The following is a 12,770-nucleotide window of genomic DNA, read 5'->3' as shown; positions in this document are numbered from 1 at the left end:
TGAGCCACTGGGATTATAGGCATGAACCACAAGGATCAGCTATAAAAAAGCAATCCTTAAAAATATACTAGCTTGGGGTCAGGCACAGTGATGCACGCCTGTAATCCCAGCAGCTCAAGAGGCTGAGACAGGATCGAGTTCAAAGCCAGCCTCTGCAAAAGCTTAGCAACTCAGTGAGACTCTGTCTCTAAATAAAATACAAAACAGAACTGGTAATGTGGCTCAGTGGTCAAGTGCCCCTGAGTTCAATCCCCACGATCCAAAAATAAAAAAATAAAAATTAAAAAATTTACTAACGTGGGGCTGGGGTTGTAGCTCAGCAACAGAGTGCTTGCCTAGTATGCGTGAGGCACTGGGTTTGATCCTCAGCACCACATAAAAACAAACAAATAAAATAAAGTCATTCTGTCCATCTACAACTACCAAAAAAATTTTTTTTGAAAATTCAGTGCCCCTCAGTTCAATCCCAGCTTAAGCTGGCTCTAGAAACACAGGCTTGTAGTTCCAGATACTTGGGAGGATGAGGCAGGAGGATATCAGGTTCAAAGTCAGTCTCAGCAACTTAATGAGAGTCTCAAAAAAAAAAAAAAAAAAAAAAAAAAAAAGGTTGGGGATGTAGTTCAATGGTAGAGAGCCCCTGAATTCAACTCCCAGTACTGGGAAAAAACACAAAAACACTAATTTGACTTCCTAACTTAATGAGCAGGTTTCATTTTTCTGGGACATCAGCTTTACCAACACACTAGTTCAAACATGTCCAAATGAGGTTCCTTCAAATATATACAAAGAACACCTAAAATACAATAATTGGTAAATACATCATTGCAGGCAGACAAATAACAAAACAAAAAAACACTGTTCCAGAAAATGAGGCATTTTCCCCTGTTGGTTTAAAATATCTCCACAGGCCAGAAACAAATTAAATTTACAAATCAGATATAAACTTTTAAAGTTTCTGTAGACTGTTCACTTTTTGCTCTGGGATTTCTGCCCATTTTCTGAAAATTTAACAGGAATCTAACCAGTGGGACACTTTGACCCAGACTTACCAAAACCAAACAAAACATACCATCAAGCCACAAAAGAAAAATCAGTTCTTTCCCAAATAAAACATTTAAAGAACTTGTAATCATAACTGTTCATCTCCATACACAAATATATGAATTCAATTACACACACACACACACACACTCTCACTCATAGCAGTTAAATCACATTAAAGAGACTTTTACCTTTAATAGTAAATCCCTTAGCCCAGTAGGTTTGGGAGATAAGTTACCTGTTGCATTTTCTTGTATTCACCCACTCTGGCATAAGCCATGAAGAGATGAGAGTGATACTCCTCACTGTTGGGGACTTTCTTCACAGCTGCCTCATAAAGTTTTGTAACCAACTCCGCTAAGATTAAAAAAAAAAAAAATGAGATTTAGTCATACTCCAATAAATTAAACCCTAAAAGCATTTTAATTTGTCTCTTATTTGGTGAAAAGAGATATCACCTATCATTAAAGAAAGAGATTTCTGCTTTGCCTTACCTGGTCATTACTATTCCCTTGCTACATGTTGTTAGGATGAAACATGGATTAGATCAAGCCTCATCACATTTACAGTATTTACAGACCCTCCAGGACCTGGCCTCTCTCTCTCTCCTCCCTTTCTCCCAGGAGTTTATCATCTAGATACATCAAACTATAATTCCACTAGACTCCCTGTGATGTATCATAACTCCATGCCTTCATATTTTTGCCTCCACATAGATTCTCCTTTCTTTTATGCTTAGTGGGCATGATCCAACACCCAATTCAGATGTAATTTTCTCTGCAAGACCTTCCCTGAACACCATCTCTGCTTCTCCAGTCCAACTGTATCAGTGTATCTCTCTGCCATCTTAGAATCTTATAAATAATTCTATTACAGCATTTATTAATACACAATGCGGTATACATCCTAATGATCCATTTCCCATTATGAATTTTGAGGAATATCCAGGTAGAAAAGAGTTTTCTTCATTTTTGACGCATACTGATACAATACCTGGCACAGAGAAACCATTACCAACATTTGTGAAATGGATTTTTTTTTTTGGTTTAGGTACTGAGGATTGAACTGGGGGTGCTTTGTCACTGAGCTACATTCCCAGTCCTTTTATTTTATATTTTGAGACAGGGTCTAACTAAGTTGCAGAGAGTCTTGCTAAGTTCCTGAGCTGGCCTCAAATTTGCAATTCTCCTGCCTCAGACTTGGAAGTTACTGGGATTACTGTGTGCCAATGTGCCTATAATAAATTATTTTTTAAAAACACTAGAGGAGAATCAATATACCTGAATCAATATAACATCTAAATAATCAGATATAATACTTCAACTTTTACTTTTTATAAAAATGTTTTATTTTACCTTTTATATCAAGTTTTATCCTTTGTAAGAACTAAAAACAAAATTAAACCATAAAATAACATTTAATGTCCAGTAGGTTTAAAAGTTAAGAACACTAAGCATTCCACCAAGCATAGTACACACCTATATTCCTGTCAACTCAGGAGGCTGAGACAGGAAGATCACCAAATTCAAGGCCAAGCTTTGCAACTTAGCAAGATTCTATCTCAAAATAAAAAATAAAAAGGTCTGGGCTGAGGCTGTAGTCCAGTGGCAGAGTGCTAGCCTAGCATGTGTAAGGCACTGAGTTCAAGTCTCAGTACCACATAAAATAAAGTATTATGTCCATCTACAACTTAAAAACAATTTTTAAAATTGGGGGGTGGGATGGGGTAATGCTGGGGATGTAACTCCACCACAGAGTAGTACCCCTGGGCTCAATTTCCAGTACCACCTAAAAAAAGAATACCAAATATTAGCTTGGGTAGTATGCATACGTAAGGCCCTAGGTTCAATCCCTAGAAGAAACAAAGAAAGAAAACAAAATAAACCAAGTGTTGAAAAGGTTGTGAAAGAATCACAAACTGCCAGTATCGTTAGAAAAGGATGACATTCGACATATGGCATAACAATTACTTGCCTAGAGTCCCCCAGTGAAATATTATCTGGCAACAAAAATGAATTGAGCACAACCACTTGGATATTAGAGGAAAAATGCAAATCATAGAGTATACTGTATAGACAATTTACATAAAGTTCAAAATCAAGTAATAATGTATTATTAGTTAGGAAAAGAAATGTGGTGATTATTTAAAGAAAAGTAAGAGGGCTAGGGATGTAGCTCAGTGGTAGAGCACTTGCTTTGTATAAAGAAAAGAAGAGAGGAAGGAATGAGAGAGGGAGAGAGCAAGGTGGGAAATGAATAAAAACAGTTCAAGGTATCAAGTACCTCATGGGGGAACTGAGATTAATGAGTAACATCACAGAAAGCCTATCTAATATCAATAGTTCTTTATTTCTTAAATTGAGGGGTAAGTTCACGAGTATTCATTATGTATCAAATTTACTAGTATTTTATGTGCAATATATTCTTTCATAGTATGTTGTGAAAAAAATGTATGATTTCATAGAAAATTATTTAAAAAATCAACAATAAAAACTTTATTTAAGGCCAGGTGTGGTGGCACATGCCTATAATCCCAGTGGCTCAGGAGGCTGAAGCAGTAGAATTATGAGTTCAAAACCAGTCTCAGTAAAAAGCAATGTGCTAAGCAACTCGGTAAGACCATGTCTAAATAAAATACAAAATAGGGCTGGGGATGTGGCTCAGTGGCGGCTCAGTGGTCAAATGCCTCTGAGCTCAATCTCCAGTACCCAAAAAACAAATAGTGCAAAAAACAACAACAACACTTTATTTAATGCTACTTCTTTACCAATGAAATGAAAGATATGCTCTGAAATAATGTGGGGTAAGGTATGGACAAAATAAAATTAGCCATGTATTAATAATCGATAAAGGTAAATAATGGTTACAATGGTATTATTATGCTATTCTACTTTCATTTATTTGAAATTTTCCATATTAAAAAGTTAAAACACCCAGCAAGATCTCCAAAAAACAAAACTTAAAAAACTAAAGTTAAAATAAGGACAAGGGCTTCTTTAAGTACACCATAAGGTTACAAACAAATTCATTTTAATCATTTCAATTCAAGGAACTTAATACAAAGTAAATTATCCTGTCTGTGAAGTCTTTATAAATTGCCGGGCACAGTGGCACACAACCATAACCCCAGACACTTGGGAGGCTGAGGCAAGAGGATGGTGAGTTTGAAACCAGTCTCCGTCAACAGTGAGTTTCTAAGCAACTCAGTGAGACCCTGTCTTCAAATAGAAATATAAAATATGGCTGTGGATGTTGAGTTCAATCCCTAGTACCCCCCAAAATAAAAAAGTCTTCACAAATCAAATCATGGTTAACATATTAATCTCCTTACTATTAACCATGCAAATCATGAGTGACAAATAAATCAAACAAAACAAAACAGAACAGAACTGGATCAGAAGCACATGAAAACTGCTAGGTATGGTGGTGGCAGCCCTCTAATCCCAGCTATTCAGAAGGCTGAGAGTCACAAGTTCAAGGCCAGTCTGGGCAATTGTGAGAGATCTAGTCTCAAAATAAAAAAGGGCTGTGGATGTAGTTCAGAGGCACAGAGGTAGAATCCTCCTGATTCCCAGTATAACAAAGGAGAGAGAGAGAAAAAAAAAGAACTATCCAAAACCAGGAACTCATGGTATGTATACACACAATGACTATTACTCAGTCATAAAGAATGAAATTATAGCATTTACCAATAAATGGATGGAACATGCTAAGTGAAATAAACCAATCCCCAAAAACCAGAGGCTGAATGTTCTCTCTGATATGTGAATGCTAACTCACAATAAGCGGGGACAGGGGTGGGGAGAGAAATAAAACTTCATTGGATTAGACAAAGGACAATGAGGGAATGGGAAGAAGGATGGAAACAAGAAAGACAGTAGAATGAATTGGACATAACTTTCCTATGTTCTTTTTTTAAAATGTTTATTTTAGCTACAGATGAATACCAGACCTTTATTTTTATTTATCCATTCATTCATTCATTCATTCATTCGTTCGTTCGTTCGTTCATTCTCCTTTTGGTACACTGGGAATTGAGCATTCTACCTCTGTGCCTCTGAACTACATCCACAGCCCTTTTTTTATTGTGGGGCTGATAATCAAAGCCTCACATGTGCTAGGCAAGCGCTCTACCACTGAGCCACAACCCCAGACCCTTTCCTAAGTTCTTATATGAATACATGACCAAAGTAACTCCACATCATGTACAATCACAAAAATAGGAAGTTATGCTCCATGTATGTATGATATGTCAAAATATTTTCTACCATGTTTAACTAAAAAAACCAAATAAATAATTAAACAAACAAACAAAAAAACCTGTAAATTCAGGTTTAAAAAGCAATGAAAAGCAGCTCACGTCGATGCATCTCTCGGTAAAGAATAGTCAGTGCCTGTAGTGAGTTGTCATCTGTGGGTTCAAGGGCTGCCACCTCCTGTGCCAAGGTGAAGGCTTCCTCTTGCTTCCCAGTTCTCTGTAAACCAATTGCTTTTAAAACCTGTCAGGAAGGAGAAAAAAATCAGTTTTTAAAAATACAGAGCTGGGCACTGTGGCACACACCTATAATCCGAGTAACTCAGGAAGCTGAGACAGGAGGATCATGAGTTCAAAGCCAGCCTCAGCAACAGCGAGGCACTAAATAACTCAGTGAGACCCTGTCTCTAAATACACACACACCTTTCTGCCCGTGGACGCCGCCGAGAAAGCATCGTTAAAGTCTGTCTTCCTGCTGCCGTCATGTCGAAATCAGAGTCCCCTAAAGAGCCCGAACAGCTGCGGAAGCTATTCATCGGAGGGCTGAGCTTTGAAACAACTGATGAGAGTCTGAGAAGCCATTTTGAGCAATGGGGAACACTCACGGATTGTGTGGTAATGAGAGATCCAAACACCAAGCGCTCCAGAGGCTTTGGGTTTGTCACTTATGCCACTGTGGAGGAAGTGGATGCAGCCATGAATGCAAGACCACACAAAGTGGATGGTAGAGTTATGGAACCAAAGAGAGCTGTCTCACGAGAAGATTCTCAAAGACCAGGGGCCCACTTAACTGTGAAAAAGATCTTTGTTGGTGGCATTAAAGAAGACACTGAAGAACATCACCTACGAGATTATTTTGAACAGTATGGGAAAATTGAAGTTATTGAAATCATGACTGACCGAGGCAGTGGAAAGAAAAGGGGCTTTGCTTTTGTAACTTTTGATGACCATGACTCTGTGGATAAGATTGTCATTCAGAAATACCATACTGTGAATGGCCACAACTGTGAAGTGAGGAAAGCCCTGTCAAAGCAAGAGATGGCTAGTGCCTCATCTAGCCAAAGAGGTCGAAGTGGTTCTGGAAACTTCGGTGGTGGTCGTGGAGGGAACTTCAGTGGTCGTGGTGGCTTTGGTGGCAGTCGTGGTGGTGGTGGATATGGTGGCAGCGGGGATGGCTACAATGGATTTGGTAATGATGGAAGCAATTTTGGAGGTGGTGGAAGCTACAATGATTTTGGCAGTTACAACAATCAGTCATCAAATTTTGGACCCATGAAGGGTAGAAACTTTGGAGGCAGAAGCTCTGGACCTTACCGTGGTGGAGGCCAATATTTTGCCAAACCACGAAACCAAGGTGGCTATGGCGGTTCCAGCAGCAGCAGTAGCTATGACAGTGGCAGAAGGTTTTAATACTGTCAGGAAACAAAGCTTAGCAGGAGAGGAGAGCCAGAGAAGTGACAGGGAAGTTACAGGTTACAAGATTTGTGAACTCAGCCAAGCACAGTGGTGGCAGGGCCTAGCTGCTACAAAGAAGACATGGTTTAGACAATACTCATGTGTATGGGCAAAAAAACTCGAGGACTGTATTTGTGACTAATTGTATAACAGGTTATTTTAGTTTCTGTTCTGTGGAAAGTGTAAAGCATTCCAACAAAGGGTTTTAATGTAGACTTTTTTTTTTTTTTTTTTGCACCCATGCTGTTGATTGCTAAATGTAATAGTCTGATCATGACGCTGAATAAATGTGTCTTTTTTAAAATGTGCTGTGTAAAGTTAGTCTACTCTGAAGCCATCTTGGTAAAAACTTCCCCAACAGTGTGAAGTTAGAATTCATTCAGGATGATGCCAGGTTCAGAAACCTTGGTGTAGTTGTGACCTTCTGAAGTTCACCATTGAAAGGGTCACCCAAGCAGTCATGGAATTATTTGGTTATAAAAATGATTGTTGGCATATCCTATGCAATATCTAAATTGAATAATGGTACCAGATAAATAATAGATGGGAATGAAGCTTGTGTATCATCCATTATCATGTGTAATCAATAAACGATTTAATTCTCTTGAATGGAAAAAAATAAATAAATAAATAAATACACACACACACACACACACACAAAAAAAAAAAAAGGGCTCAGTGGTTGAGTGACCTTGAGTTCAATCCCTCATACCCAAAATAAATAAGTAAAAGTACAGAAAAGGAGCAGGGCATGGTGGCACACGCCTGTGATCCTAGTGACACAGTAGGCTGAGGTAGGATTGCAAGTTCAAGGCCAACCTCAATACCAAGACCAAAGCCATTTAGCGAGACCCTGTCTCAAATTTAAAAAAGAGACTGGGGATGTGGCCCCTGAATTCAATCCCTGGTACAAAAAAAAAAAAAAAAAAAAACAGAAAAGGAAATATATAAAGAACCAAAGAGGGGACTGGGGTTGTGGCTCAGAGGTACAGCGCTTGCCTAGCACATGCGAGTCCCTGGTTTGAGCCTCAGTGCCACATAAAAATAAAGGTATTGTATCCAACTATATATATTAAATAAATACCAAAGGGACTGGGGATACATCTCAGTTGGCAGAGTGCTTACCTTGCATACACAAGGCCCTGAGTTCAATCCCCCAGCAACACACACACACACACACACACACACACACAGAAATACCAAAGAAGGCAAATTTAAAAGCAGAAATTGTGAGGTATCCCTTGGATGCTGCTCAGTTAAACCTGTCTTTACTAAAAGTATAAGCAAATCAATATTCCTTCCTATTTCAGTCATACTAAGAATACATGATATTGTTTAGAAGAACTCAATGAAAACGAAAATATTTAAATTAGATAAGTAATATCACAAATATAAACTAATTTTCTTTTTTTTTTTTTTTAAATATTTATTTTTTAGTACTTGGCGGACACAGCATCTTTGTTTGTACGTGGTGCTAGGATCGAATCCGGGCCGCACGCATGCCAGGCGAGCGCGCTACCACTTGAGCCACATCCCCAGCCCCCTAATTTTCAATTAAGTACTATTAATGGCATGTGAAGTGATCAGAAAAGTACTATTAAATACTCTGAAAAAATCCAAACAGTCACTAAAAAAATCAAATGTCTTTGGGCTAGGAACTTAGCTCAATGGTAGATGACTAGTATGAACTAGTATGAACTAGTATGAACAAGGCCCTGGGTTCAATCCCTGGTACCACAAAAACAAAAACAAAAAAGATGAAATGTCCTTTCCATTTAAAGAATTACAACCCTAATCCACAAATTAAGTAACTTAAGGGCAAAGGGACTTACCTTAGCACAATGAAGATCTTTATGCTTCTTCAACAGTTTATCTGCTTGCTGAATTGCCATTTTGTTATTACCATTATCAAGATAATCTGTGAAAAAAAATTATATATTATATTTCTTCAACAACAAATATGAAAATGCACAGGCTGCTTTCCTTTGTTTCAGAAAGTATCTTAATTTGCCATTAAAACCATCATGGTGGGTATTGGGATACAGCTCAGTAGGGATGGAGCTTGCACTTGTCTAGCATGCACAAACCTAAAAGAAAATTTAAAAGATTCATGGAGGGACCAAGGGTGTCATTCCATCATAGTAAAGTCTCTTTAGTATGTATAAGGCCCTGCACCAAAAACAAAAGGAAAAAAAGATGATTTTAATTCTAAATGGCTAGGATGGCCCAGAAAATGACTTTACATTTCTATATACAACTCTATATTCCAAAAGCAATATAACCAGGCTATATTAATCCTTAGTGAAGATTCAAGACTACATGGATGGGCTGTAACCTTCCCTCTCACACATGAGGCACTGGATTCGATCCTTAACACCATATAAAAGTAGATAAAATAAAGGTATTGTGTCTAACTACAACTAAAACAAAATTAAATATGTATATTTATTAAGTATTTACTTTGTTACATATCTAATTACTCAGTGAAGAAGAAAATTAAAGGTTTTCTCCATAAGCCTAGAATATAGGGAACAAAGCAGGACAGGATGTAGGGAAAAAATGACACTTTCAAAATCGGTTAAAACAGAAGCTAGCACTTACTTTGAAGAACAACTTACTTCCAGGTTTCCCAAAGCTACATATGTACCTATACCTATCAAAAACAATTTTTTATTGAATGTATTTGAGGTATACATGATATACACATGCATGACATACAAATATGGACAATACATAGTAAAATGCTTACTATAATTAAGCAAATTAATATAATCGTCACCTCATATTGTTACTATTTTTGTGGGTGGTTAGAGCAACCTAACATTTGCTCAGCTAATTTTCATTGTATAGTACAATATTATTAACTACAATCCTCATGCTGTTCGTTAGAGCTCCAGGGTTATTCATAATAGTAACTACAAGTTTGTCCCCTTTGACCTACATCTCTCGTTCCTCCCCCTCTTTACTACTGAATGCAGGTGCGCGTGCGCTCTCTCTCTTTCTATATACACACTTCTACATAAAAACTGTTAAACTCTACTTTCTGCTCATTTTCTATAACCTAAAACTGCTCTAAAAATAAAGTTTATTAATTAAAAAAGAAAGTCTAAGCTCAGATTCATTTATGGAGAAGAAAAATGAGAATTGTGGTAAATGGGAAGCAGTGCAACGTCTGTCAGTCCAATTCAGGTTCCTCTCTACTCATTAACAGGTTCCAGGTTAGCACAGGCCTGGATGACTCAAAATATATGGTCCTGGTGGTGCGAAGTTTCAAATAACAGAAACAGACTATCATTTTGTTTATTTAGTTTAGGTTTTTTTTTTTTTTTAAGTGGTGCTGGGGATGGAACCCAGTGCCTCACGCATGCTAGGCAAGTGCTCTACCACTGAGCCACAACCCAGCCCCTCATTTTATTATATGGTTTAGATTTTCCTCCAATAAACTCTCAGTAAATCTTTCAACAGACCCCAACTGAATACATGAAATTCATCTCTAATCTTTCTTGAGTGAAGTTAATGTTGATAAGCACCAATAAAGCAAGGTAAAAAGATGAGAAACCTTACTCTGTAGGGAATTCAATCTAGAGAGGAAGATCAAAGAACTAACATTTGGCCGGGGTGTGGTGGCACAAACCTGTAATCCCAATGGTTTGGGAGGCTGAGACAGGAGACTCAAAAAAAAAAAAAAGGAGTTCAAAGCCAGCCTCAGCAACTGCGAGGCACTAAGCAACTGAGTGAGATCCAGTCTCTAAATAAAATATAAAACAGGGCTGAGATTGTGGCTCAGTGGTAGATCGCTTGCCTAGCATATGTAAGGCACTGGGTTCGATTCTTAGCACCACATACAAATAAAGAATAAAATAAAAAATTTCATCAACAACTAATAAAAATATTTTTTAAAAAATACAAAATAGGGCTGGGGATATGGCTCAGTGGTCAAGTACACCTGAGTTCAATCCCCAGTACCAAAAATAAATAAATAAATAAAAAGATCTAACATTTAGATAGAGGGATTAAAGAATCATAGCAATTGATTGAAAAGCATACAATTTTGACCTGAATACTCAAATAACTAAAGCCAATTTTCTTAAATCCTTAGCTCAGCTGACAGGCCTTTATTTATCCTTATAGAATAAAGGACAGATAAACCAACCCAATAAATGAAAACTTCTCTTCCTAATCAATTGCTGCTGATTTCATTCTGAGTCAGTTCTAAGTTACTTTTGACTCAGTCCTGCAAAATTCAAGTTCACAGAATATATCTTGAGTAGACATCTTAAAGCAGGCCTGGTGGTGCATGCCTGTAATCCCACTGGCTCAGGAGGCTGAGGCAGGAAGATTGAGAATTCAAAGCCAGTCTCAGCAAAAGCCAGGCACTAAGAAACTCAGTGAGACCCTGTCTCTATATAAAATACAAAATAAACTTGGGGATGTGGCTCAGTGATCAGGGCCCCTGAGTTTAATCCTTGGTACCAAAAAAGAAAAAAAAGATAGACATTTTAGACAGGCACAGTGATGCATGCCTGCAATCTGAGCAATTCAGGAGGCTGAGGCAAGAGGATCACAAGTTCAAGGCTAGCCTTGGGCTGGGAATGTGGCTCAAGCGGTATCGCGCTCACCTGGCATGCACGGGGCACTGGGTTCGATCCTCAGCACCACATAAAAATAAAATAAAGATATTGTGCCCAACAAAAACTGAAAAATAAATATTAAAAAAAAAAAAGGCTAGCCTCAACAACTTAGTGAGACCCTAAGCAATGTAGTGAGACCATGTCTCAAAATAAAAACTTTAAAAAGGGCTAGGGGTGTAGTTCAGCAGTAAAGCACCCCTGAGTTAAATCCCCAGTACAAAACAAACCCCCCCTCAAAAAAAAACTAACTAGACATCTCAAAGTGTAGACATATTTGATAAGACCCAACTCTGAGAGCTTACCCATAAATGTATCAGTCCAGAAGTCAGGACTTTAAGGACATTTTCCTATTCCCTCTGTAGTTGACAAGGTTCTGACATACAGTACCAATGTGCCTGGTCCTATTTTCTGAGAGTGGTTTCCATTGTCCTTGTTAATAGGGTACAACTAGATGACCATGTTTAGACCATATAACTGGATGAACTTTTGGCCCAGGCGAGGTCAGATTTCTTCCTCATAATTTTTAACTATAACAAGGAAAGCTTAGTCTAAGAATACTAGTGGCAGCTCCAGAATTTCTGTTTTGAAGAAGCTTTAGGACACAAATTAGTTTATGGGGAACAAACGAAAATGCTACCTCTTGACTTTTTGTTCACAGAGCATTTATACAGGAATAAAAAACATCAATTATCTTTATCAAAACTCTTAGAGACCAGGCAATGCCTGTAATCCCAGCGGCTCAGGAGGTCGAGGCAGGAGGAAATAGAGTTCAAAGCCAGGATCAGCAAGTGGGTGATAGCCCACTCAGTGAGACCCTGTCTCTAATAAATAAAAAAAAAAAATAAAAAACTCTGGAGGGAAGGGCAGTCCTGAAGAAGCTTGTTGGGGGATGATAATGAATGAACATTTCCTCCTCTGGCCAAAGCTTGGTATGGCCACAAAGCCAACAGGGTAATGTCCCAAGTGAGCAGTAAAACCAGTCTGAAGAACAAAGCCTAGAAAAATAGAGATGAGCAACTGAGAAATAAGCTTTAGATCATGGCAGCTTTCTAGTTTCCATCAAGAAAGACAAGGGGCACACTTCCTCCCTGCTCTTGATTCCCTCAAGTTTTTAGGAACTACCCTAACTTGAGCTGTTATCAGTCAGTTTTGTTCCTTGCACCCAAAAGAATTTTAACTAAGAAACTTCACTGCACTTTAGATGCACTTTAGATGCTAAAAATCTTGTTAATATGTCCTTTTGTTACATTGAGTCAAGTGGATGATTACATATTAAGTGTTCAATTTTTTTTTATTTTAAGAGCACCTGAGAACCATTTTTTTCATAGTACCCAGAATTTTAGGTGGAGATGGAGATAACATGCTTTGTAGTTAAAAAATAAAAATAC

At 37.9% G+C, this 12,770-nt stretch overlaps 1 protein-coding gene and 1 pseudogene across 2 annotated transcripts in view; one reads left to right on the top strand and one right to left on the bottom strand.

Moving 5' to 3' along the window:
• The window catches only part of Naa25 (N-alpha-acetyltransferase 25, NatB auxiliary subunit), a 73,830-nt gene that overhangs the window by 54,735 nt on the left and 6,325 nt on the right, over window positions 1-12,770 (bottom strand). For both annotated transcript variants that reach the window (XM_076854117.2, XM_076854202.2), the window contains exons 2-4: window positions 8,584-8,669; window positions 5,402-5,540; window positions 1,280-1,398 (exon numbers count right to left, since the gene is read on the bottom strand). In XM_076854117.2, coding sequence (XP_076710232.1) covers window positions 1,280-1,398; window positions 5,402-5,540; window positions 8,584-8,669 — 344 coding nt within the window. The remainder of the gene's footprint in view (window positions 1-1,279; window positions 1,399-5,401; window positions 5,541-8,583; window positions 8,670-12,770) is intronic.
• On the top strand, window positions 5,725-6,706 carry LOC143407612 (heterogeneous nuclear ribonucleoprotein A1 pseudogene; annotated as a pseudogene).

This window comes from Callospermophilus lateralis, chromosome 1, assembly GCF_048772815.1.
Source record: "Callospermophilus lateralis isolate mCalLat2 chromosome 1, mCalLat2.hap1, whole genome shotgun sequence".
In the NCBI taxonomy this organism is placed as follows: Eukaryota; Metazoa; Chordata; class Mammalia; order Rodentia; family Sciuridae; genus Callospermophilus; species Callospermophilus lateralis.
Note: the sequence above shows the minus strand (reverse complement) of the source record. Positions and strands in the feature narration are given on the sequence as shown.